The 25,703-nt window shown below is 40.4% G+C and overlaps 1 protein-coding gene across 1 annotated transcript in view; it reads right to left on the bottom strand.

Moving 5' to 3' along the window:
• The window catches only part of MEIS2 (Meis homeobox 2), a 177,987-nt gene that overhangs the window by 148,455 nt on the left and 3,829 nt on the right, over positions 1-25,703 (bottom strand). The window contains exons 4-7 of the mRNA XM_009886999.1: positions 25,432-25,475; positions 24,802-24,852; positions 23,746-23,895; positions 13,467-13,581 (exon numbers count right to left, since the gene is read on the bottom strand). Coding sequence (XP_009885301.1) covers positions 13,467-13,581; positions 23,746-23,895; positions 24,802-24,852; positions 25,432-25,475 — 360 coding nt within the window. The remainder of the gene's footprint in view (positions 1-13,466; positions 13,582-23,745; positions 23,896-24,801; positions 24,853-25,431; positions 25,476-25,703) is intronic.

Genomic DNA, 25,703 nt, shown 5'->3' with positions numbered 1-25,703 from the left:
TAATGTAATCAAGTCAAAATTACTGTTGTCTCAATGAAGCACTTGGGAGCACTGTTTGAGCACCAGGACCTCAGTGTGCTAGGTACTGTACAAATAAAGCAGAAGGACAATCCCTCTCCCTTTTTTTTTTACTGGCAGAAGCCCAATGTAGCTCCATTGATTTCAGATGTATTAGCAAGGAAGGGCCTGATCCAAAGCTCGCTGAAGTCAACCAAAATCTTTCTGTTGATTTAACAGGCTTTGGATTAGTCCCTAAATAAGAACAGATTTTGGCTCAGCTAAAGGATTTCACTTAAGCCCTCTGCTTGTTCAAGCATCTAGTAGGAGCTAAGAGAACACTGCGGTCCTACTGAGTAGGAGGCTGTGTTCATCCTGAACTATCCCCTTTAACAGATGTATGGGGTCAGGAGTCCCACAAAAGAGAGAACCGTCAGTAAGTGGTAAATCTGAGGTGGGAGGAATTAGGAAGGAAGCTCCGAGGTGAAAAATTCTGATTTGTGCTATTTAAGCGATGTTCCATCCTCTTGAGGCAAGAGTGTAAAATTAGACAGGGCGTTCATGCGAATTTCCGAATTTTACGCTCGTAAATAATTTAAAACCTTAGCACCAAGTCCTGCAATAAAATTCTATGCATGTATTTGTCATACTCACTTCTGCTGACCCCTCTGCAACCAGGGGCTGCCTTAAATTTAGGTATGACACCAACTTACAGCTGCATGTGGAGAGGCCCAAGGAAAGTTTAAACAAATGTAATTGCTTAAACAAGTGTATCCACAATAAGCTGGTGGGCATAATGCAAGATTATAAGGAAAAGAGCGCTCTTTACTTATTTAAGAATTAAATGCCGGGGTTGTCAAAAAATTTCATGGTACAAATCACATCTTAATAGACAATTTGCTGAATTCCCCTCTTTCACTTTCATGGCCGCTCCACCAATCCTTGTCAGTTATAGCAAATGCTCTGTTTACACAACAAAGTAGAAGAGTCCAATCCTAGCCTGTGTGTGAGGAATGCATAGTGCCAAGGGTGCACAAAGGTAACCATCCATAAAATAATTTGAGCTCTTGCCACAAGTTATGCGGCCAGTAGTCTAGGACAGCACTCAGCACAAGTTTGAGCATCTGGAGTTAGCAATGGACTTCAGACTCGGAGCAGCTGGGAAGTCAGCGGAGCACGGGGAAACCACTCTGTCTTGCTCTTTCCTCTGCTCGCTGCCCCCGCTGTAGGTAGGAATAGGGGAACCAGAGCCATCCTGCCAACTTTCCCACCAGATCATTTCCCCACATTTGCTCCTTATGCTGGGGGAAAGGTGGCATCGCAAATAACCCAAACACAGCCAGGCTTTGGGGCTGTCACTTATAAGCCACCCATACATAACAGAGGGAAAAGAAGAATCATTTACTCCCTCAAACTCCACACGTACCTGCACAGGAGGTGAATTACTACACTGAGTGCAATCAAACAGCAGCAGTCAAATTCGTTAAAGGTAATTTTGAGTTTACTGCGTAAGTTTATGCTCTCTGACAGATTTGAAAAAGTGTTAGTATTACAAGAAGTGAACCAAACTGAAAGCACAGATTTGTTTTTCTCTGAAGCTCACTTTTACATTTAAAAACTACCGGAGGAAAAAAGTGATTCAAAACTTTCCTGTGCAAATAAAAAAAGCTGGTGTTTATTATTATTTGTCCTCTAAAATGTAAGGTATGATGAAATTTTGTTCAGAAATACTACGAAGTATTAGACCTTTATGGCCGTCTTTTTGCAGCTCCTACGTGTCTTAATGCAGTAGTTTCTATGGGAATTGTTAAAAATGAATAGGGGTTTTTTTTATGTGTTTGTTTTTTAAGATAAGAGAATTGTGCTTTGCTTTCGTTTATTTGGATGTGTTTGACCCAAGCTTTGCATATCTGAAAGCAGAAGTGCCCCTGTTATTGCTACCGACTCCACGAAAGACGGATCAGGATCTTATGTGGATTGTCTCTTCCTTTTCTCTCCTTTGAGGAGGAAGAACTGCTTTTTTAACCGATTCCTACCCTCTCCCTTCAAACCTTCTCTGGACAGTCCATCACTGACCCATAAACGAAAGACAGATCTTACGTGAGTACTGTAACTACCATCAAGACGCCTAGTTGGTGCATTTTAAAATGTTATTCTAAGTTCTGTAGAAACCCAAGTTACAAAATCTAGATTGGTACGTTTATTAAGACTAAAAGCAGTAATAACAACAAAACAGTTACCCAAAATGTTATAAATTCTCCCACCCCCTGGCAAAAGAGATATGCTCTATTTCATAGTTAACGAAAAAACCCTAAATATGAAGCAGACTGCTCCTGATACTGCTGCCAGTTCTGATGCCCTAAGCCTTCATTCTCAGCCGCCATTGCCTGTGTACATGCTGAAAACTCTTACGCAGCAGAGCAGGGGGTATGCTAGATCTTCTCATGCCAGGATGAGAAAAATCAATGTCCGTGTTTAAAAGACAGAACTACTGATGTGCAAGGTCACTAAACATCACAACCTGTTCTATAGCTCCAGAGTACTAAGGAAATCCTAGAGGAAAAAAAAAAAAAAAAGAAAAGAAAAAAAACCACAATGCATTGCACAATCTTCTTCTAGGCAAACATTACCCCCAGATGCCTAACACCTAAATATGAACAGAGAATCAAGTTTTCCTTGGCCTATGTTTACTATGCTTGTTCAGGGGGAGAGAAAAACAAAATAAAATGAAAGACTAAACAAGCAATACAGTGCTACAACAGCAATATAGTGATACAACAATTCTTTAAACATTGAAAACATCACTTCAGACTTCTCATCTTTATGCAAATATCACTAAAGGACTGGTGATGAGATCCACGTCATCTTTTATTGCTCACTTCATAAGTCTTATTAATTAAAAGCAATACAAAGCTAAAGACCAAGGCTATCCCATTCACCTTTTTTCACCTCTCTTGAAAAAAGACAATGTTAAAATAAGCAATACGATTTGCTAATGCAGTATAACCAGTGCTTCTTTTCTGAACTTCAGGGAGGCCAATACAAGAACGCACTTGAATTTCTACATAACCCTGCATTCCTGGAATATCAGAGCCATCCCCTGACAACCAATGACCATTTCATAACATTCACGCAGCATCTGAGTACTCTTGTGCCCATGGTAAAGATGGGGAAGAACGCAGGTCAGAGAGGCCACGTAACTTACACAAGGTCCTATGGGATTCCGTTCTGCAGCTAGATGCTCCTGGGTGGACAGCCATGTCCTTACCTCATGGCAACAAGCTGAGGAGCTACAGGCAGGCCACCAAAACAACAGATGTCTTCCCAGTGACCGTACTTGTTATTTGGATCATGCCTGCAGCTAGCAGGGTCAGTAAGGTGACCATCACTGTTTCCTGGTATCATCCTATCCTTAAGACTATACTGCTTTCTTACAGTTCCCATAACACTACAAAGTTGCAAGTCTGAGTTTCTACGTATGTTTTCACATGGAAATTTCTATTCCTGTAAACATTTTTAAATATTCATTCATATCTACTGCACACACAGAGACTTACACAAGCCAATAGAAATCACTGGTTAAAATCGTAAGCATTTATTTGAAGATGATATCCTAAACATATAGATGCTCACCTGATTTTAAATATCCTCAACTTATCAAGACTTTTATGTAGATGGCTTGATTTTTTAACAAACGAAAAACCTACCTGAGTGATACAATAATTTAAGTGAAGAAAGGAGAAGGTAGAAAATAGAAGAAATTACTCACTTCAGCCTGTAGAAAGCTTCCTGCAACCTCAGCTCCACCTTTAACAACCTCTTATACTAGTTACTTAAAGGAATCATACAACAAGTTTGAGAAAGGAGAAAGTATCTTTAGACCCAGACTTGGGTTTATTAGTACCCTGCGATCAGTTACTTAAATGAGAAGTAATTTTTTAAATTAAAAGCAATGCTTTACAGTAATTAAAAACCAAATTGGTTTGAAAATTCAGAACTACAAACAAATGTGTCAAATCACATTTAGAGCCAATGTAAGACGGCTGTCAAATTTCCTTCACCTGTCCTACTTGCCCAAATATAAAAGCTGCTCAGAAGCTAGAGCAACCATGGAGTGGGTAGTGTTTCTCTTCTCAGGCAAAGTAAAGACAATAAGACAAAAGGCCTACATATTACAATGTGTAGTGCCATAATGCAGTGTTTGATGCTCCAGAGGGCCTTCAACAAGTACTGTACAGCCAAAAATCAATTGAAAATCAGCATGATAACAGAGCATGAGTTGCCCTGTAATAGCCTTAAGCCCCCCAAGGCTATGTGGGTCCCTTTCATCTGCCACACTGCACAGAGCGAGGGAAGCCTGCCCTCCCCTCCCCGAGCACTCTGGACATGTCTGTGCCTTTTACCTACTGCTTTCACCTCACACAGTAAGGAGAACTGACAGCCTCAGTGGATCTTTTAAGCTTTCAAAACTGGAATTTGATTTTTTTCTTGGCATAGGTTTGGAGGCTTTACATTTTCTCTCCTTTTTTTTTTTTTCCTCCTCCCCAATAAATAAATTTCTCCTTCAAGTAAACCTACTGATTTTGGAGTGTAAACATCCTCAGCATGAAGAAGATCCCTCTGATCCTATGGATGAGCACACAGAGGCCATTCCTCTGTCGTGTTTAACCAAGTACAACTCAAGAAGTAGAAGAGAAACACAGCTCAATTCCATGCAAATTGTTATGCGTGCAACAAAGTGGGCCTACAAATATTTCACTCATATGGTAGGTTTAATTTCAATATTTCTTTAATTACTTTCCAACAATGTCTGGTTTCTGTTGAATCTACGCTAGTACTTGGCATTTGGTGCAACCCCAAAAAGATAAGATACATATGTCCCCTATTCACAGTCTTGGCATTTTTACCTTAACTCAGGCATTGAAGTGATTGGTTTGAAAAATTACCTTGCTGATTAGCTGGGTTTTCTGGTAAATATATAGTGTTAATCCTTAAATTCTGTATATGACATAAGGTATACAAATGTTCTGTCTGACTCAACGGCAACATATCACGGCTTAAGGAGGACATGTACGCTGATCTCTGTGAGCGAAGAAAGAGCTAATTGGGAGTTAGATTCAGTGTGATTATCAGCTTGTTTATGATAAAGGAGTACTCTTCTGAATAGCACTGTAAATTCATCCCTGATTGTGGTGTTAAACCACAGCTCATCCCCCCCCCCCCCTTTTTTTTTTTTGTTTGGTTAGAAGGGGCTTTAAACTATTTTCAGCAGATGACAGTGTCATGCTTTGATTTTCTTCCATCTTAAAAAATAAATCAGCCACATGAGCCTGATGTCAAATTTCACTTTCTAATAGGAGAAAAGCACATTTTAAGTGTTTACTATAAGGACACATTTGGGTAATTTTTCCCCATGTCATTACGAACATTAGACTGACCCAATTAATATGAAATGTTTCTATGCTGCTGGAACAGACCGTGTTACAGAAAGAGCCATTTGCACAACCTGTTCATGATTATGGGCCATAAGGACACAAAGATGGCATAGACATTTGTGGACCATCTGAATTCTTACATGCAAAGGGAAAAGAAGGGGAAAAAAAAAATGATGTTAGCTGACTGTTGTGGGTCATGTTTTTTAATCCAGAGTATTGGACATGTAACACAGCAACAAGAGCTGATCATTTTGTTTAATCACCTTTTGGATCTTTGCCAGATGGTCTCTATTGAGAGCGCTGCAAACAGAGAGAGATGAACTGCGCCTAACATGCCACTAGAGCTTTCCCGTAAATGTCTGAGAACCGAATCCAACAAGAATTTAGTCTCAGAGCAGAAAGGGATACATTTAAAAACTATGTGCATTAACTATACTTTTCCCCATAGAATCCTCACTTGGCATGAATAATTTACCCACTCTTATGCTAATGGGATCATGAAAGTATCCCTGTGTCTTTAGTGCAGCTATTCTCAGCTTTCAGTAATTACCCCACCCAGTGAAAATAACATGGCTTCTGCAGCCGAGCGGCCTACTCCTACCTGGCAATTAGAAAGATCATGGCTGACAGAGGAGCGGTCCAGAGGTGGACACGGAAGATCCGGCAGCCCGAGGAGCGGCTTGAAAAATTAAAAGCCTTCCACTGTGAACATTTCCTTAGTTGCTTTGGATCAACATGGAGACAGCAGCTCCTGCTAAGGCATTTTTATTTTTATTTTATTTTTAAGGATGTCATCGAGGATTCTAGTGTACTGTCCAGGCACCCTCATATTAAGAAATAGCAACATTCCTTGGTCATCAACAGTTAAAAGAAAGTTTATAGGTTTGTTTTCTTAAATTAATGCCGTCTTGCTAAACAAGAGGGAGAGAATTAAAAAGTCAATTAATGAGTTTCCTTCAGTATCTGACAACTTTATCAGCTACACAAAGGAAAATTCTGTAGTATTTCATTAACAAAAAGTTTTGAAGAAACATTACAAAGAACCAGGCTTTGACCTCTGTCCATGGCACTCCGTGTTAGGTAGTTCACTATGTAAAAATTATCAGGCTAAAACATCTGGGAAAGAAAGCTATGAAACAGCAGGGAACGTGGCTGGTTTATTGTTTATCTTTTGTTTATGAGGCAGTATTCAAGTTTAATTACTACTCTAAATTAAACTCTAACAGGCATCAGGAGACATCCCTTTACACAACTAAGTTAAAAAAAAAAAAAAAATCCAGAGATTCCAACACTAGATCTTTCAAATAAGTTGGCATATATAGGAAGAAATTAGTCAGTCTGTAACAACACAGGAAGACATTTAAGCACTTGCTACTCTATGTTTGAATGTGTTGCATTATGAAACCATTAATATTATAACAAACATACAATTATAATTTAGCAAGCGGGATGTTATCTAACATTTGGAGGCAAATTGGGTTAGGCTAAGTAGGATCTGAGATGGAAAGAATGGCCTAAGGGGGAATCCTACCTTTTTCATTCTGAAATACAAGTATATATACATGCACATATATGCATAGATCTATTTAAAAACACCTACAAATATGAAGTCGGGACAAACCACTCCAGAGTAACAATCTCTTAGGTAGAATTATTTAGTTATTTTCTCTGAATGTTCATGCACAAAAGGGAGGAAAGACTTCACTGTGTTTACCATAACAGTAAGTGACCAGTTTTAGATGAACTTAGCTGTAGGAAAAAATAAAAGTTGAAAGCAACTAGCAAAAGATTATTGCAGATGGCATCTGTCATATTGTATTTAGGGTTATTTTAAAGAGATTACTGCCACTATGAAAACATTCCATTGACAGAGTTTTCCTAGGCTGCATTGAAACCCCAGCACAACATACTTCAAATATGGAAGTAAATGTTTTCTAATGCATGTATAGATTTTTATCTATATCTAAATGTAAAACCTATGTGGATTAAAAGCTAAGAGTGAGGTGAGAATCTTAAATACAAGTATAATATTTTAAATCCCCCCCCTTCTAAGCTTTAATTTAATAAAAGGTGAGGAATCTGCAGTTGCCACCAGCCTGATTATTAGAAAACTGTGTAGTGAATCTTCACTTCACTATGAAATTTTAATGCTACTTATTGAATAGTGGGTAGGGACATAAACGTTCCTCGACTCCAGCAATCAAACAAAAACTGCAAAAAGATGTATTTGTTCACGCAATAGATGGGAAGAAAGGAAAAGATGGGAGGATACTAAAACGTGACTATATTTAGCTAAGCTGGTTCTGGCATCATTATGGTTAATGTGCATGTGGTGTGCAGTGTGAGCTCAGCAGTTACTGGGCCAACTGTCTCAGTATTTCTGGGAATTCTGCCTATTCACAGTGCAGGGATTGTTCAATTGCTGCAAAATGTACAAAATGAATTTTACAAAAATGAATTGTAAGGAAGGCCCCATTACAACGATTTTACAGCAAAGATGTCAACATCAATTTTTCTTTCATGCATAGCTAATGATTAAAACAGCATATTCCATTTGCCTAAGACAATTTATTTCATATTGGCACATCAAAATATTGAAATACAAAGTTATCTTTACTCTAGCCTTATTCATTGCTGCTGAACCCACACCATTGTTCAAACCATGAAAAAATAAAGCAAACTTGGCAAGAAATACTTAAAACAAAGGCTCATCAATATTCTCCAATTTGTCAACATCTCAATTACAGCAATGGAAAAAATGTAAATTTCATGTGCTTTGAACACTAAGGGGTCTATTCTTCTGTCAGTGCACATGCGTAACTCCCATCACCATTAATGGGAATTACTCATACATATCAACACAAGGACGGGCCCCTCAAACTTGAAAGGAAAAGATGAATTAATAAGGGCTACTCTCTTCCTGTATCTTCCTCAGCTGAAAAAAGTCATTGTTCTTTAAGAGTTTTTCATACTTCATACAGTTCACCTTTATGAGAGCTGTGCCTTCTGAAATAATGCATCTCCAGTGAAGCATTATTTATTAGCAAGTTTGATTTTTCACAGTCTGGATGTTTGAGCCTTTCTATTAGGAATTTCCTTTCTTACAAAAGGCAGCTCTCTTCCAATAAAACCATACCCTGTAGCTTTATAGGTAAAAATACAAGGGAATATAAATATGTTCTGAATCCTTATGATGAATATGCATACTAGCCTCAGCAGGCTTACCTATGCACACAGCACTTCGAAAAAGAAGTTTTAGCATTGGTTTTTGCATATTAAACTTCCAAGGACTTTGCATGAATGTGTTGGGGGGGTTGGGTTTGGTTTTTTTTTATTACTAACAGCAGCATATCCCTCTCCTTTTTCTGCATATTGGAGTTGTTTGGTTCAAAGCTTTATGCAGTTTCAGTAGAGTTTTGGTACTAGGATAGGCATTTGTGCACTATCAGCTAGGTTTGTAAACAAAGTTAATTTGTATATCATCAGTATTACAAGATGGTATACAATGAATAAGAAACAGACTACCTAGTTTTTCCAACGTGCATCAACCCAGAGAGATAACCTGGGATGAACACAATTTCAGCTAATGTCTTAGTTGACTTTGCCCCAAAGCAGATGATGAGTCTTTGCCATGGAAAGCTATTGTGGACAAATTTGTGGGATAAGCACCAAGCTGTCACAAAAGTGTTTCAAAACTACTTTAAGATACTGCCCTAGAGAGTAGCCCCAGATATTATTTATAAAGGGGCAGATCTTCTTCGTTCAACACGAGTAGTTCCATCAAAAAAACACCAAACCAAAAAAACCCACACACAGATGAACTATTCACGTGGGTAAGGCAAAGTGGATGTGACGCACATTTATTATTTTTACTGCTGTATAACCTAGAACAAGTTTCTTGTCTCTGGCTTCTTGCTTACAGTCAACTTTATGACCCCAGGCCTAATCCTAAAGAGATGCTGAACTTCCTGAAAGGTCCTGAAGAAACACAGACTCCATCTGACTTGACTGGATCAGGCCCTTTGAGTGACTGAACTAAGCGTATGACAAATCAGGTATACAATCCTGGTATCATAAAATATGAAACTGAAACTATTCCCTGGTGCTTTTCTGTAGACCACATGTTTTTAAACCATAAAAAGATTTATTTCCCACTTTTCATGCATAATCTGCCATATTCATTATTTGAAATATCCCATAAAGAGATTAAATAGGAATTAAAGTCTGGGAGCATCATATCCATCACTGTGGTACAAACGGATGCTGAATTCTAGAAGTCATTTAGCCTTGTATGTAAAGACAGTGGCCGTTTTCACTTTGTTTCACAAAGAACAAGGAAAACACAACACCCCAGAAGATTTTCAGATGTGTTTTTCACCCTCCAAAGAAAAGGGTGGATGACAAAGCTACACACACACCTTTTAATCTTCCGCTTAGGGTTTTTACACATATATTCCCTGGCAAAAACCCCAGGGTCTTCTCTCTCCCCTCCCCTTCTCTCAGCCCCTTTCCTGCCATCTCCCTTGCTATAACTCAGCTAACCCAACAGAACCAGTCAGTTTTAAATTTCAGTTGGGACCCCGGTGACCTGTTAATGAATCTACAGAGAGGAGAAAAACTCACAGTGTTGAGTTATGCCTGGTGTTGCTAGCTGACTTGGAGTCAGAAATGCTTGAAGCGTTAACGTAATTGCAAGAATGTGAAAAATGAAGCGTTGGGCTCCTGAGCAAAGCGAAAGGTCAAAGCAAGCCCTACACAAAACAAGTCTCTGGAAGATGGCCTCATTAGACCATTAAATCAGCTTCTCCTTTTTCTCCTTTGTAAGATGTTTAGAATGGCTTATTTTTATTATTATATATATTTAACTCTTTCTCTTTCCAGGGCAGGCGGAAAGTTCATCAGACTTACTACGTAATTACTAATCTCGAAAATAGTATTACATGGCATTGATCTGCATTTGTGGGTCTGAACTGGGATAAAGTCAATAAGTGCTTGGTAGATTACAGGTCACTAGTACTTCGGTTTGCTAGATGATCAATATGTTGTATAGCTTAGTTTTCTGTTGAACAAGTGAGGTGACATGTTAAGAACAACATAGACACTCACCGCTAATAAAATTAGGATAATCTTTCAACGTCTACTGCCTGAAGGCCCTTTCCTTAACTCTTTCAATGCCAGCATGTTTCTAATAATACCAAACACTGACTAGATTAACCCTGTAGGTACCAAAGGGCAGTCATGCACTGTCACAGAGAAGCTGTCCTCCATAAACAGCAAAATGTCTACACCTTTTTTGTTTGGTTCTAATGTTAAGAATTATGGGTGGATTCTTCTGTGCAATAAATGGATCTACCTCATGCAGAGAAAGTCGGCAAAAACAGTGTCATCACTCACCCAACTCCTCTTCCTCCCGCCCTCCCCCCCCCCCCCAAAAAAAAAATAAAATTAAAATCACAAGCTGCACATCAGAGACTTAAGGCAAAAGCAAAGACCCCTGGAAAGAGTTCTCCGAAGAGCCAGAAGAGACAGACTCTGGTTTGAATCGATCTCTGCTGCCACCAGGCATCAGTGGAGGAGACCATTGGTTGGTAATGTAACCCAAGACCTTCTAATGAACTCCCACTCCCAAATAATCCTTTGGGGCAAGTCGAATACTTGAAACAGCATTTGTGGAAGGTCTTGACAAAACGGCAGGGAAACCAAGTTGACCCAAATAAGTGACAGCACCAGAATAGCTCAAGAGGTCATCTACCCATGTTGGCACTGCCTGGGACTGACTCACTGCCAGTTCAGGAGGTATAAAGTAAATCCCACCCCCCTCAAGGAAGCGTAAGGAAAATTCAATACAGGCCTCGCTCTCTTCAGCCTTTCCCAGGGTCGAGAGGGGGAGAGCAAACCAAAGCTGTCTCCAATGGGAATTTTGCTGGTGCTGTAGGATCATACATCTTTCAGCTGCCAGCAGCTGAGTGGAATGCTGATTTGCCACTGGACGACTGCTTCCCTTTGAAAGGCCCAACTGAGCACAAAGGGAAGCGTTCTAGTGACATTTTACCCTGCTACACCGGGCAGCACTAGTGACTGATTTGGCCCTTCAGCAGTTGCTCCCCTTCTGCAGAAATGAGCGTAATAGGTTTGTTTAAATCATATATATCACCAGAAACCTCTGTCTCCAGTGGGAAGCTGCTGTAGTTATCATCAACCACTTTTTCTCAGGCTTCGCAATATCTCTCGGGCACCCCAAACTACGTGACAAGGCACCGGGGATTGCATAGTGAAACGCAAGATCCCTGGACGTCGACACAAAGGATTTCTTTGCATCAAGCAGGGCTCGAAGGAACTCTTCTAATTTCTAAAGGGTAGCTGGGGCAGAGTAGAGACACAAAGGCTGCTGGGGCAGAGTGGAGATAGAGGTGTGAGGAAGTTTCTTACCCAGGGGTGGAATGAACACGCTGTGGCAGATGACTCAGAGGAATCATTTTTAAGTATGCAAATGATCATCTGCTACACCAAGCATCTGAGCCACAATATACAATGTAAACATCTGATCAACAGTAAAGTCTATGGACGGCTAATAGACGTAACACCAGCTTGCTGTCAAGCTCTCCCTTTCATTAGCTGCTGAAGCTGTACTAGTTCACATTGGGCCTCGTACAGCTCCAATCCAACCACACAGGAAAAAATCCCGCGTGACTCATGTTGGCCAAATATATAAAAAATTCATACAAACAGGAGACAAACCCAAACCACTCTACCAGAAACAAACTTTGCGAGTTCCTAGAACGGCAACGCGTACGACACCAGATCGTGAGACAGACGAGAGGATCTAGCTCTGTGCCAAGCAGTGGGCCACATGAGAGACGTGAAATCACATGTCTGCTCCACCGCCTGAGCATGGCAAATATGGTGGGAAGCGGCCGGCGGCGCAAGGCTAGTCACGGCAGCTCTAGCCCTGAAGGCTGCTCACCTCTCCAGTTTTGGGATCCAGCATGGGTAGTTGAGTGGCCGACCGGTCAAGTGGCCTTGCTGGGTATGGGTAACCCCTGCATGGGGGAAATGCAGTGGCAAATGCTGCAGTTGCAGGAGATGGAGGGAGCATATCGTAAGACTTAGTAAAGGTAATGTCTCACTCGCTAACTGAGGCTTACCATGCTTACGAAGAAAAACAAGAACGGAGCCCACTTTAAACTTTGATCTTAAAAAAATCAGTTCTGAGTCAAGATCCAAGAGTGACAGTAGACCATCTTTACCCAACTTTTAGTACTGGAGGCTCGACTCTCATGCCTTCTGGAGTCACTTATACAGCTAATGAGCAAGTGTAAAACACTATCATATCAGAATGACAGCCTTTGACACTCACTCAGCATGGATGCAGATGACCACACACAAGGTGCAATGCAGTAGGAAATAAAACAAAGAACCCTGAAATAACAATCAAACCTCCTGAACCCTGGAGAAGGCTCCACTGTATAGCTCCAGCAGAGGTTTTGCAGTTCAGGTACATCTCTATTTACCATTCCCAATTCAGATTTTCAGAAGCAGAAACAAGTCTGTACAAGCAAACATTGCAAGAAACATTTTTCTGTCCAATTTGGGTTTTGCTTCTACTTTACATAATTTAGCAGCTTCGTAACTTCATATGGGAGTCTGTTTCCCAGCTAAAACTACAGGTTAAATTCTCCATCTATAACCCAGCTCAAACAACTGCATCACAGCTGGAGAGTATGTCTGTCATTATATTTACTTACACCACACAAAAATAAACTGTAGATAACCAAATTTGTAAAGGAATTGGCAGAACTAATCAATTGTTATTACAAAGCTTGTTTGAAGATTAGATATTTCGCTTTGAAATAATAATAAAATGCAGCTAAGTGGGTTAGGAAAAGGAAATACCGTCTCCCTAAGTTACAGCTGATTATACTGCAAGTCTGCCACTCCATGTTTACTCTAAGGCAGATGTACTGATATAATAAAAAAAGCTGGAGTTATTTTAGTCATGCCTACTTTGCGGAGGGAAAAAGTTTGACCTTTTACCTTGCTCGCTGCTGTTGTCTCCGCTCTGGGAAGCGTGGCCCCCACTGGAGGGCCCCGGTGTGCCTGCCGAGTGCGTTGAGGTTGCATCATCATGGTCTCTCCAAGATGAAGGATTCTGGTGTCAGAGTGCCAAGGAATTTTTTCCACAGTTCCCATTCCAATAGCAAATGAAGAACAGAAAGAAAACCGGGAGAAGAGGGGAGGAGGGGGGGAAAAGTATACACATTAGCATTTGTGAAATGTGCCAAACACCGATACTGTTTGCACAGTGTAATAATTCTTCAGCAAAGACAAGCAGAGGAGGTACAAAGATTCACTTGGTAAAATAAAGGGCAGATTTTTTTCTTTTTTAAACTTTCCAAAGAGTTGTCTGGATTTAATTGTTTGAATAGTACTGTGGAAGGGTATTTTAGGGGAGAAAAAAACAAAATATTGACGTTTCTTAATGAGTTATATGGGGGGAAAAGGGGGAGAGCATCAACCTGTAGTTTATCATACTAGGTGTTCACTTTAGGATCAGGACAGCTGGTATGCAAACTATCTCCCCACACTTTATTTTCCAGACTGACCAGAGATGGGAAGGGAGAGGAAGAGGGGGGAAAACCATTTCAAGAAGTAGAGGAGAACATGCATGGGAGAGGAACACATCCTCACACCCTACCCTCTCTCTCACCCATTTGAATGCTGGAAAAAACTTCAAGAAAATGCAAAGTTGTGAGAGGAAAAGCAAGCTTTCTCCGAAATACATTATATACCAGGAAAGATGCTTCCTCACCCCCTGCCACCACCTTGACATGACACATTTCCAAAGACTTTCTAGATGTATCACTCTAACAGTTCGCTTACAAGTATTGTCAAGAATAACCGCCAGGTGATTATATAAAATAACATGTATAGTGATTTTTATGTAATTCTTTCTACATTACTATGCATAAAACACTTCAAAAGGGAACGCAGAAGACAGACAGACGAAGTTTGCAAGACTTGGCTAAGTAAGACCTCAACTACTGTACTTCAGTCACATAATTCATGCAAGCTTTCTAATTTATTGAGTATTGGCTTTCCCGGAGCGAGGAGCTGCTATTTAAATGGATAAGCGAGGAAAACTTAATGTTACAGTTTAGTGCTACTTTGTTGAGTGTATTCTCCTCCTGTCCTCCTCCCCTTTCCTGATCATTCCCAATACCCTGCTGTTGCTTAAAGGAAAACAGGAATTCTACTGTACAGGAAGAGCTTTATCAGCACCACATGAAGGCAGGCAAGAGATGGAATTTCCTCTGGCAGAAAAGGAGAGCAAGAACACATGAAACAGATCAGAGCAGGGGCTGGACCTGCATTACTTGTCACCTGTATGTGACAACTTAAATCAAGAGCATTATAATAATTCAACAACAGAACAAACAAACAAAAAACAACCTGTAAAAAAAAATTCTTATTATGTTTGCTTGTGCTTTAAATCTGCATGGTGAAATAACACTGGACTCTTAAAGCACAAGGAGATCCTGAAAGCAGCAAGCAACAAGTTTGGACAAATTCTTTGGGCAGGACTGATTCTGACCTCATCTACCCCAACGTGAGTAGGAATAAGTTCAACAAAATCAACTGATTTACCCATTGTAAAATTCACTGTAAGTGTGATTAGAATCAGGTCCCAAAATATATATTGAAACATCTCAAAGTAATCTCCTAGCACTGATTAGTACCACATGCTCTATAGCAACGCAAAATAGAACTGCCAAATAACGGCTTGCTACAATACCCAGCAACATAAATCTAGCAGGCCTGACCCAGATCGCAGCAGAGACAAAGGGAAGAGCCCACGACTTCAAAAGGTTCTCAGTAAAGCCCTAGGTGACCAAAGGGTAAGAAGGATCCAAATCTCCTTCACCTTACACAGACACACACATAAGCAGTTCCGTGGCAGGAAGGTATGAGTAAAATCAGAAGACAGGCCAGGATCTGAAATTCGCCTAACCTGTCAGCACAGCAGACAGCACGACAGCACTTATGGCACAAAACCACCACCCCCTCCAAGACCTAGAAGACTGATCTACTTTTCCTCATGCAGAACCACAACAAGAAAAAAAAACCACCAAACAATAGTATTTTATATTTGTTGAGGTTGTTGTATTAATTAGGTCTCAGAAATCACTATTAATGCTGCAAACCCCCACAAATTTCCTTTAAAAAAAAACAATACCAAAAACACCTTTTATCATCGTTTTACAAAGTCAGGTGAAAAGAAATACAAAAAGGAAGATGAGAAGTCTTGAAAGTTCAAGCAGCCCAGATGATGTAAAAAAAAAACCAAAACAACCAAAAAGCTGAAAATAAGGTTAGCAAAAAGTTCAGATGGAAATAAAATGCAAAAACTGAGCAAGTTTCTTTACAGCCTGGATTAAAACACAGTTGTGCCTATGAGCTTCTCTTTTTATCTCTGAGTTAGGAAGCCACTCAAATAGCTTCAAGCTGAAGGCAAACAGCAGACAGGAGCTCTTCAGCCCTCTGCAGCCTCTTAGCGTCAGCTGTTTGCCGGATGGTAATCAGATAAAGAGCTAGAAGAAATACATGAAAAAGGAAAGAAACAATAGCATAGCATGAGTTTAGCCCTCCAACAACATCAGGCTGGAACCTTCTTTTAGAAAATGTAATAATTGCAACATGTTCACCTAGGCGAAACTTTTCAGGGAACACAGTGAGTTATGTTAATTTTATGCACTGCAGGCTCTCTTAAGCTGGCTGCCTTTGGAGCTCCTTATCACACATATGAAAATTACAATAATTAACTGGTAACACCTCAGCTATGTTTTAAGGCAAATGTCATCCAAAACCTATCATACAGTATTTCAAAAGCTAGACCGGCCTTTCTGTTTCGAAACCGTAACGATTTGGAAAGGATCACTGAATAAGACTTCCTGCAGCTGAAAACACTTGCTGTCTCTACCAGGCTGAGTCGTTCTTGACCTCAGTTTGTAGATCCCGTCTTAGAAAGACAGCCTGTATTGATTGGGAACGCAATGTATTTTCTTGTGACACAGTTTTCTTGAGGAAGCAATTTGGCAGAATTTTGTTGAAGGACAGAAATAATAAGATGGGATATTTACAAGATGCGACAGTCGAATGTTGGAGGAATTTGAAAGGGAGGGAAATAGCTAGGCTTTAATATTATAAAAAATGACAAATAACTCTAGGGGTGGAGTTTACAGCCCCATAAAAAGGCAGCATTCTTGTGCTTTGGACTAAGATCATTGTACGTGTCCGTGAACTTCTCCTTTTCTCCCCTAGACTGTTTCCAACTTTGCATCCCTCAAGAAAAACTTCTTGGCCAAATGCCTAATCGTAAGTGGTTATTTCATGTATGTCTTCACAAAAAAATGGGACCAACTGACACATCTAAAGTGTACTTGACTGGAAGAGCTTTAGCAGCATAGTTTAGATACCTAAAGAGATCCTGATCTAAAGCCTGCTAACATTAATTGCAATTTTTCTATTCATTTCAATGAAATTTGTATTAAGCTATCACACTGTAAAAAAAAAAAACTGGAAAAACAAATAGCTTTGGATAAATTACACAAACTGTCAGCATGGCTTCTCGTATCTTCCTACAAGTTTAGTAATACACTTTGCAGAAACGTGTTGGAGAGTAGGGTTGGTGTCTGCTAAAACGCAATTGCCTGTTTTGTGTACGTGCGCATACTATAAAATTTTCACACACGTATGACCTGAACTAATGCCAGATACCACGGAAGGTAAACAGCACACATGTATCTATTCCCAGTAGTTTTAATAATTGGGAGTCAAATATGGTGCTCCTCTTGCTCTTACCTAATTGTGTTAAAGAGCAGTGTTACCAGGAGAAAAGCGGTGAATACTGAGTAGAGCACAATAGAAGGAGATGGAAAATAGATACAAGAAGCTAGGTCTCCAGGGGCAGTATTTTCTATTTGCTGGGCTACAGACTCACAGCTGATAATGCAAGTTGTAATTAATATAAAAGCAGGAGACAATATGGGGAAAGCTTGTACTAGCAGGGCCACAGGAGATCACTCCGCTGCTATCCACTGTTTCTCATTTACACACACAGCCTTCCCTAGAAAACACAATTTTGCCAGTGTTTTTTCCCTTGAAAGTTAAAAAAAAATTGATTTAGCACCACCATTGAATTTTGCTAAATCTAGAAAAGAGCAACAGAAAGGACAAGAGTCTCCTGGTATACAAAGCAAATCTGATGCGTTACGCTTTTGTCGATGCTGCAAATCTGGTGGAAACTGTAAGAGTTTTTAGTTGCTACAGGATTTCTTGAACAGAGATGTTCTAACAGAGAAATTTGATATAGGATAACCTTCTGTTAAATTGCAGTTCTTACTTTGTATGCACAGAATTTCCACTGGGCAAAGCCTGGCTAATTTTTTTGTGAGTGTATGTAGTCCCGCTAGGGCTGATTCTGATCTCGCGCTGCTTTTTATGGTGATATTAAAGACTCAATTAACCATAAGGAATTTCCTTCTTATTTATAACTGGGAAGTAAAATCAATCAGGCCAGCTGATACCCATGTGAGTAAGCTGAGCAGGATTTGGCTCACAGGCATTAACTGAAGTTTTAAGTATACAACTGTGACAGGATCAGGCCCTTACATTTTGTCAGGCAAAATGGACAAAACCATCCATCTTGCAAGAACAAAACACAACTTACTTTCAGAAAGAAACTGCAACGGCTATAGACCTCATCCTTTGGGAAGACGGTTGGACTCAAAGGTCTGGAGGTTCCTCTGCTAAATTAATTTTGCAAACACAAAACTGAACTGAACTACCGATAGGGATGGCGTTTCCCCCCCGCCAAATACAAGCCAAATCCCACTCACCTTGTTCTTACAAGTAACACCTGTAAACACAGTGGAACGACTGATGTGATTGATACCGCAAAAATCTGTCTCTAGGTACCACCATATATCAAAAGATGATATCCTATGCCGGACATAGAAACCTATAAGCATACGTGCATATGTGTTTGTGTGTGTACATCTGTGTTCATCTGTGTCTGCCTGTGTTTTGTACGTATCAAGTTCAGGGTGGTATCTTAGGCACTGTTGCGGAGTGCAGTAATAATAAACTTACTATGTAAAGAAACTTTCAATAAGTAAATGAGCCGTGAAAAACTCTAATATGACATGATATGTACGTTTTCTAAAAAGACTGTTCCTGATATTACTAAGGTTTATTTGCTTACAGATGCATATTTAACATGATAACTTTTTTGTATCAGAATTACATAATTTAAAATGCAAGGCATTGTGATCTATCAGATATCTGTGTATGTATGTGTATATATGTACAGGTTATAATGTTTGCCCCTTGATTTTTGTCGTAGTTTTGTCCTCAAACCAGGACAATTTCCCATTTGAGGACAGTGTCAGGAGGAATTTTTGACGCTTTAGAAGATGGCAATGGTCTGAAAAGCTGCGTGCTTTGTATTTTCCAATTAAGATTGAAATAAGGCATGTAATCCACCTGTCATCAAGGAACTGAGACTTGAAAAATCAGGGTTTTGTTGGTTTTTTTAATGGCCCTTCTACATCTTTCTGTGCTGCTATACTTCATCTAGACTGATAGACTACTCAAACCAAAGAAGAAACACTGGCACCAAGTAGATACTGAAATATGTTACCGGTTCAGTTTGAGAGAACCCAGTTTAAAATTAAAACACCCAAAATCGAGCACTAGAGTACCTTTGCAGAGTACATTGGCCCATCAAAAAGAGGAAAACCACAAGATTGTCTACAGTCTTGGAAAGTTCCCGATGCTCCTTGCCCCTTCAGAAAGCACAGGGCCTACCCTAACGTTCTAACTCTTAAGGCACATGGTAAGAAATTTGGTTACTAAAGAAAAAAGGTTGCCTCATCATTCTTGTAGTTAGCTACATCGTTTCCCTTCTGACTCTCTACAAACAGAAAGGGCGTCTTTGGGGTCTGATCCCGAGTTTCTGACATATTCAAAACTCCCACTGAACTCCACCAAAGTATGGCATACCTGGAGACTGCAGCAGTAGGCCCCCAATTACTTCCTCATTACTCGGTGAAATCTTACCTAAAGGTTTAATTATATAATCGGAACAGATACGCATTATCCCTATTTTTATTTTTTTCTCATCTGCAAGATGTCAGGAATTTGCACAGACCATTCTTCGAGAAGAAATATTAAAGAAACGTAAAATGTCTGAATGTGCAAAAGTACAAAGTAAAACTATCTCCTCATTTGAGAGCTGAAAGGTTTAATATTCAGCCTAATATTTCTCTTCTACAGCTAAGGCATCGGATTTCTAATCTGTCAACAGTCCTTTTCATAAAAAAGAGATGTATGTATATTTCTACCCATTTTTAATTATATTTTATGAATGATGATCTGTATATTATTACCTCTCAGCTGCAAATTGACTACAACATATAAACAAATATCAAAAAGAATGAGGCCCTGATCCTGCTCCCACAAAAGCCAGCAGAAGGAGACCCATAAATTTCTACGGGAGAATTACTCGGCTTCAAAGTAGGTTTGCGCTAAAGGAAGAATTGTGTGGCACCAGGTGAAGCCAGGTACAAAAGAAATGTAATTAAAGTACAAAATGTTATCATATGCTCGAAAAAGTTTAAAAATCTCTGAATTTTACAAGCATTATCTTTCTCGGATTTTAATAGCTTGAAAGGGAAAAAAAAAAGAAAGATTTGTTGGCAATCTGAGCAGATATTCTAGGCTGAGCACAGAATGCAGGATAGGGCCCCGAATGTTTATATTGAACAATAATAAATTATCTGTGCTGGGAAACTCAACTTGAACTGCAGCTGGAAAGGTTTCTTTCCTCTTTTCTCTTCTTCCTCCCCCATCCCCCCCCCCAACTGATCTGGTTCAGCCAGGGCATAGCTGTAATTACCTTCTTCCCATCTACAGCTAATACCTCAGAGCAATAAAAAAATATGAGGGTGTTAAAAATTCAAACACTAATTATGGGCTGTTATATTTACTAAACACAGCAGAGTAATAACAAAAGTTTCAGCTTCTTGTGGCCAGCGCTGCACTATTTGATCTACCAGGTCCCTGGACCCTTTACACTTACTGTATTACATAACAGTTAATAGCGCACTAAAATAAAATTCGATAAACACATTTATTACCAAACACGTATAGCACAACCGCTTACAGCTGTCTCCTTTTTCCAGCGCAGGTATATCTCTGAAGAGTTCATTCCTTTGTTGATTTTGGTTTTGGTTTCCAATTAAGTTCTATAAATAGCGGAGCTGTAGGTTTTGAAAGGGGAAGCATGTACTATTTGAGTGCCCCCTTTAAAGTCTTATGGTAAATATTGGCTAATCCTACAATTCTTTCTGTTACTTTCCCTTATGCCCGTTTTCGGGTCTAGCAAAGGAATAAAAACAGAGCTGCCTTAGTTCCGAGTTCAGCACTGCCACTGTCACCGCTACCAGCCCTCGCATTCACATTAAACACACAGACTGTAGCTTTATACCGCCTAATAAGAATAGAGGTATATGGATTTTTGGGGTGTCAAACAGCTGTCACAAACTGTCACCTCCACAAGAGAAACCTTGGCACACAACAAATTAAACTACACTTCTTTTTTTGGCCATCATTATTCATAGCCAATCAGTTGAAATGCTCCTAGTATTTCATGTGCAAATAAAACCATGAAGGGAAGACCCATGGATCAGAATAGTGGGCCAATACATAAAACAGAGGAAACAACATGCTGTCTCTGTCCTTCTGAAGTGGCTCATCATCACCCCTGCACCAACTTTCACCAAATGAGATCTAGCCTGAGGCTATATATTAAATATGCATATCAAAGCAAATGAAAAAATAAACCTGGAGAGTCAAATTGGGCAAATTTGCATGCTTGAACTACTACATTTTCAGGTAGATGCGCACAAATGATAGCTCGTTTTTTGATGGTCTTGCATGTTTATATTAGCCATTTTTTAAAGCTTTTCCTTATTTATGAACAAAAGTGGATTTCTTCCTGCTGGAACCTTGTACAGTGTAAATATAAATGTGTACACACACAGTAGTTTGACTAAGCCGTAAAAGAGTGTTAAAGTTTTGTTGGGAAAACAAGCTAATATAAAAAAAAAAAATCCAATAAGGAGTCACATTTCCCAAAACGCATGAATAAAATGTAACTATGTGATACAACTCTTCATTTCCCAGTTGGTGTTCTGGTTGCACAAATTATTGCTTCCTTTCAAAACAAATAGCAGGGGGCTAAAGTAAAAATGTTATAGCTCAAATCTCCAGGAAATAAAAGGCTTTAAATTATAATACCCAATGAAGTGGTAAACCCTAACGGGTGCAAGATAAATGGGTTGTCATATTTATTTGAGTTTGTTTTTTGGGCCACAAAAGCAAGAGGAGATTCTTCTTAGGGAAGATAATAGTTATCAAATTATCAAAATGCTAACCCCCTCCACCTCTGTCCTATCATTGTGTGTGAATTTAAATATTATAATGGAGCACTGCAAATTGGCTTGAGCATTCGCCATCTGCCAGAACCCTAAACAGGCTAGTTTATCTAATCTCTTCAATATAAACATAAGCATGCTCCATTTCTACACTTCCACTTGAAACACACTCTTGTAAAGAAACTGAACTGGAGAAACATGTACTTTTTTTTTTTTTTTTTCTGTTGCTCTGAATCATGCACAATGACCCCATATCTTTCAGGTTGCCACTCATTTCAATTTCTTTTCTAGCACTCTCCCTGAATACTTGTGCGCACGAATGTAAGGTTGTAAAATGCCATAAAACAAATATTTTTTAAATAGTGTCATGCCTCATAGAGTTTATTATCTACGTGTGAGGTAGCTGATAAGCAGAGAAACTTTCAGGAACCTCTGCATACATTTTTTTCCCCCTCAAAATAGTAGATTTAAAATGTAAGACATCTCAAAAACCTTGTCCTGCAATGTTTAGCGAATACAAATGAGAAAATGAAAGCTAAGCCTTGGGTCCAAAAATATTTCCCGGGCTCTGGAACTAAGCCATACCAGAAGGGGGGCGTTTAGAAGAATTTATTATTATTTTATCTCCCGAATCAGCTTTAGTCCAGGTCTAATGTAATTATCAAATACACGCACAAACAACATGTTTTCAAAGGAAACAAAAGCTCCCAGAAAGCTCATTCTCCCTGGGCTTACAGCTACTCGTCTTAACACACTGGGAAATAAAGACAGGCGCCTGTGCAGAAAGCATGGTTAACTTCACACCGGGTGTTAAATTAATATTTCAACCGCTAAAATATTAGACTGTATCATTTAGATTATGAGTTCAATTGAATCTAAAACTGCGTAAACCCCTTTTCCCCCCAGGGATGCGTTCCTATAAATAAACTAGAGTTCACACCCACTCTTTTTAACCAGAGCTATTCCTTCCCTTTTCTGCGGTACCAGCTGCAATCTCTCCCTTCACATCCCGAAGCCTCTCCGCGTCTACATGTTTTGGAAGGATCACAAAAGCCGCTCCAAAACCCGGAAAAACAAAGGCACTCTCCTTACCACGCACACCAACGTTCAGTCCTACACACATAACACTAATTCGCCAACTCCGAAAGTGTTAAAATCAACCGCTAACCTACGGTTACTCAATCATCATTCTCTCCAGCTTTCTGTAATACATTGTTAATAATTGCTTCATCAAGGTTACTGTCTTTTATTATGAAGATGCTTCAGGCGTTTGGCAATAAGTCCATATTCTGACAATAAGTTGCTATAAAGCACAAGCATTGGAAACTCTAATGTGCTAACCCTCTTTTTTAATGCAATGTAGTATTGCCAATAATTCTCATCACTTGTCATCCCCACGAGAGGGGAGGAGGGGGGGGGAGCAAATCAGCAAACTTTCTCCCTAACTTTCTTGTCTCTGCTTCCTTACGTTGCTGCATTGATTACAGAGTTGGCAAAGAAGAAGAGAGAGCACCGATCCCCATATCAAACCGACAGTTTGCTAGCTCTCCAAGCCGCCCAGACCAGGAAACTTTACAAACCATTGCAAACTCGCTGCTTTACACATGGAAACAGAAGGAACCTTTTGCATTTCTACAACTTCACAAAGCGAGAGGGAAAGAAAGGGTAAAGATGGGATCCGAGCTTGGAAGAGGTTAGAGTTGTAATAATACTACTACTAATAGACAACAGCAGCAAACCAATGAAATCGGGGACAGGTCCTCCTAAGCAGGTTAAAGTCTTAAAAAAAGTGCCATAAAGAAATCGGAAGGACTTACATGATCGGCTAAATTTGTGGAAGATCCTGAGAGTTCTTCGTGGTCTGATTTGGAGCTGCCATCCCTTTCGTCAATAACGAGGTCTATTGGCATTTTTCCTTTCAAACAACTAATGTACCGATGGCAGAAGTTATCGCACAATTCATGAACCTGAAAACAGTAACAAGAATAATAGTATCAATAATGGTAAAATATCGGATTGCAACTTTTTTTTTTTTTTATGGTAGCAAGAACAACCCTCTGATCTACTCCACAAGTAACTCTAATTAAGGGGCACAATAGTTGCAGGCAAGGAAACAATAGAGAAATTGTTGCAGCACATATTATTCTCTAGAGACTTGCCGCAGCAACAAGTTAGAGAGAGAGAGAGAGAGAGAGAGATAGTGGGCTCAGACTGGTGCGCAGAGGAAAATCCGATGTGGTGATAACATCAGAACACTGGGAGCTGGACCCAGGCGGTATCTCTGGAGCATACACAGCCCAGGCAGGTACAACGAGTCACTCGGGACGGGATCGCTTTAAACCGGGGCTAAAAAAAAAAAAAGTCTGCGTGGCCGCCTGCGGTAAAATGAAGCTCCTCGCTGGGGCTGTGGGAAGAGCCGTTCTCGTCCCAGGGCACAGCCCCCTCCCCACGCCGCGCAGGGGCCCCCTGCCTCTTCCAAACATTTCGTGCTTGCTTGGGGTTAATACGCCTGCCCGAGCTGGAGAAAGGCAGGAGTGCTTTCATTTCTCTTTTCGTTAAACATGTTATTTCCGAGGCAGGAAAAGAACTTCTACCGCGGGAAGGGGTAAGAAGGATGGAAGGGGTTTAGTAATATATATATTCAACGACTCGGTTGAAATTACGTTGAAAAAGAAAAATAATAATTTCGGGCTGGGCTGGGCATGGCTGACGGGTGTCACATGCTCTGATGGCACAGGTTACGGTATCACGCTGCGTTTCCCCTATCTCCTTTGGCCATGTTTACAAGTCATCCCAAACAGTCTTTCGGGGGAGGTGTCAGGGGGGGACAGGGAGGGACCGGCTTGCCCCCCGCCCACCTCCGTGGCTCTTACCTTTTCTAATTCCAAAAGGTGAAACCTTAGTACTTGTATTGCTTGGATCATCTGCAAGAAAGTTTTGAGCAAGGGGTTACGTGGGCGACAGGCGCTCGGGGGCTGCGCAGAGCTGCGAGCCCGAGTGGGCGAGGGGGAGAAGGGGATTGTCAGGACGCGCAGTCATTATCCAGGATTTTAGCTCATTGATCACGCTTGAACAATTTTGATCAACTTTAACCTAAGCACTTGATTTTTTTATCATATTTATCCCAGGAGCGGTGATTAGGGCTTTAGTACCGCGATCTTGGAGCAAGCAAATCTCTGCCTCTTTGCCTCGCTCCCTTCTCCCCAGCCCGGCCCTCATCTCGGAGGGTCCGCAGAGAAGTCAAACACACGCTCCCACCCCCCCACCGCCCGCAGGAGAAAGGGGAAAAAGGGGGGGGGGCGAGAGGATGAATAGTTTGGCATCTTCTTTACAAGCGGATTTAGGCACTTTGAATATTGAAATCGTTCACATTAGCAAAAGAATTACGTTAGAAATCTCCAGCTCTCCGTTCTTAAGCAGTTATTTCCTTCGCTGTAGCTTCCCGGGGCTTTCAAACACAGCTTTGCAATGCATTGGGGGCTCGAGAGTTTGCCCTGGCTCACTTTGAAAGTTAGTTTGGCATCTTCTTTACAAGCGGATTTAGGCACTTTGAATATTGAAATCGTTCACATTAGCAAAAGAATTACGTTAGAAATCTCCAGCTCTCCGTTCTTAAGCAGTTATTTCCTTCGCTGTAGCTTCCCGGGGCTTTCAAACACAGCTTTGCAATGCATTGGGGGCTCGAGAGTTTGCCCTGGCTCACTTTGAAAGTGCAGCTCTTTGAAGCCTCTTGCCGGTAGCTTTCCAGCCCCGTCCCCCTCCTGCCCCTCACCTC

Source organism: Charadrius vociferus, unplaced genomic scaffold (genome assembly GCF_000708025.1).
Source record: "Charadrius vociferus isolate BGI_N301 unplaced genomic scaffold, ASM70802v2 scaffold14, whole genome shotgun sequence".
Taxonomy (NCBI): Eukaryota; Metazoa; Chordata; class Aves; order Charadriiformes; family Charadriidae; genus Charadrius; species Charadrius vociferus.
This window is presented reverse-complemented; position numbering and strand designations above follow the sequence as displayed.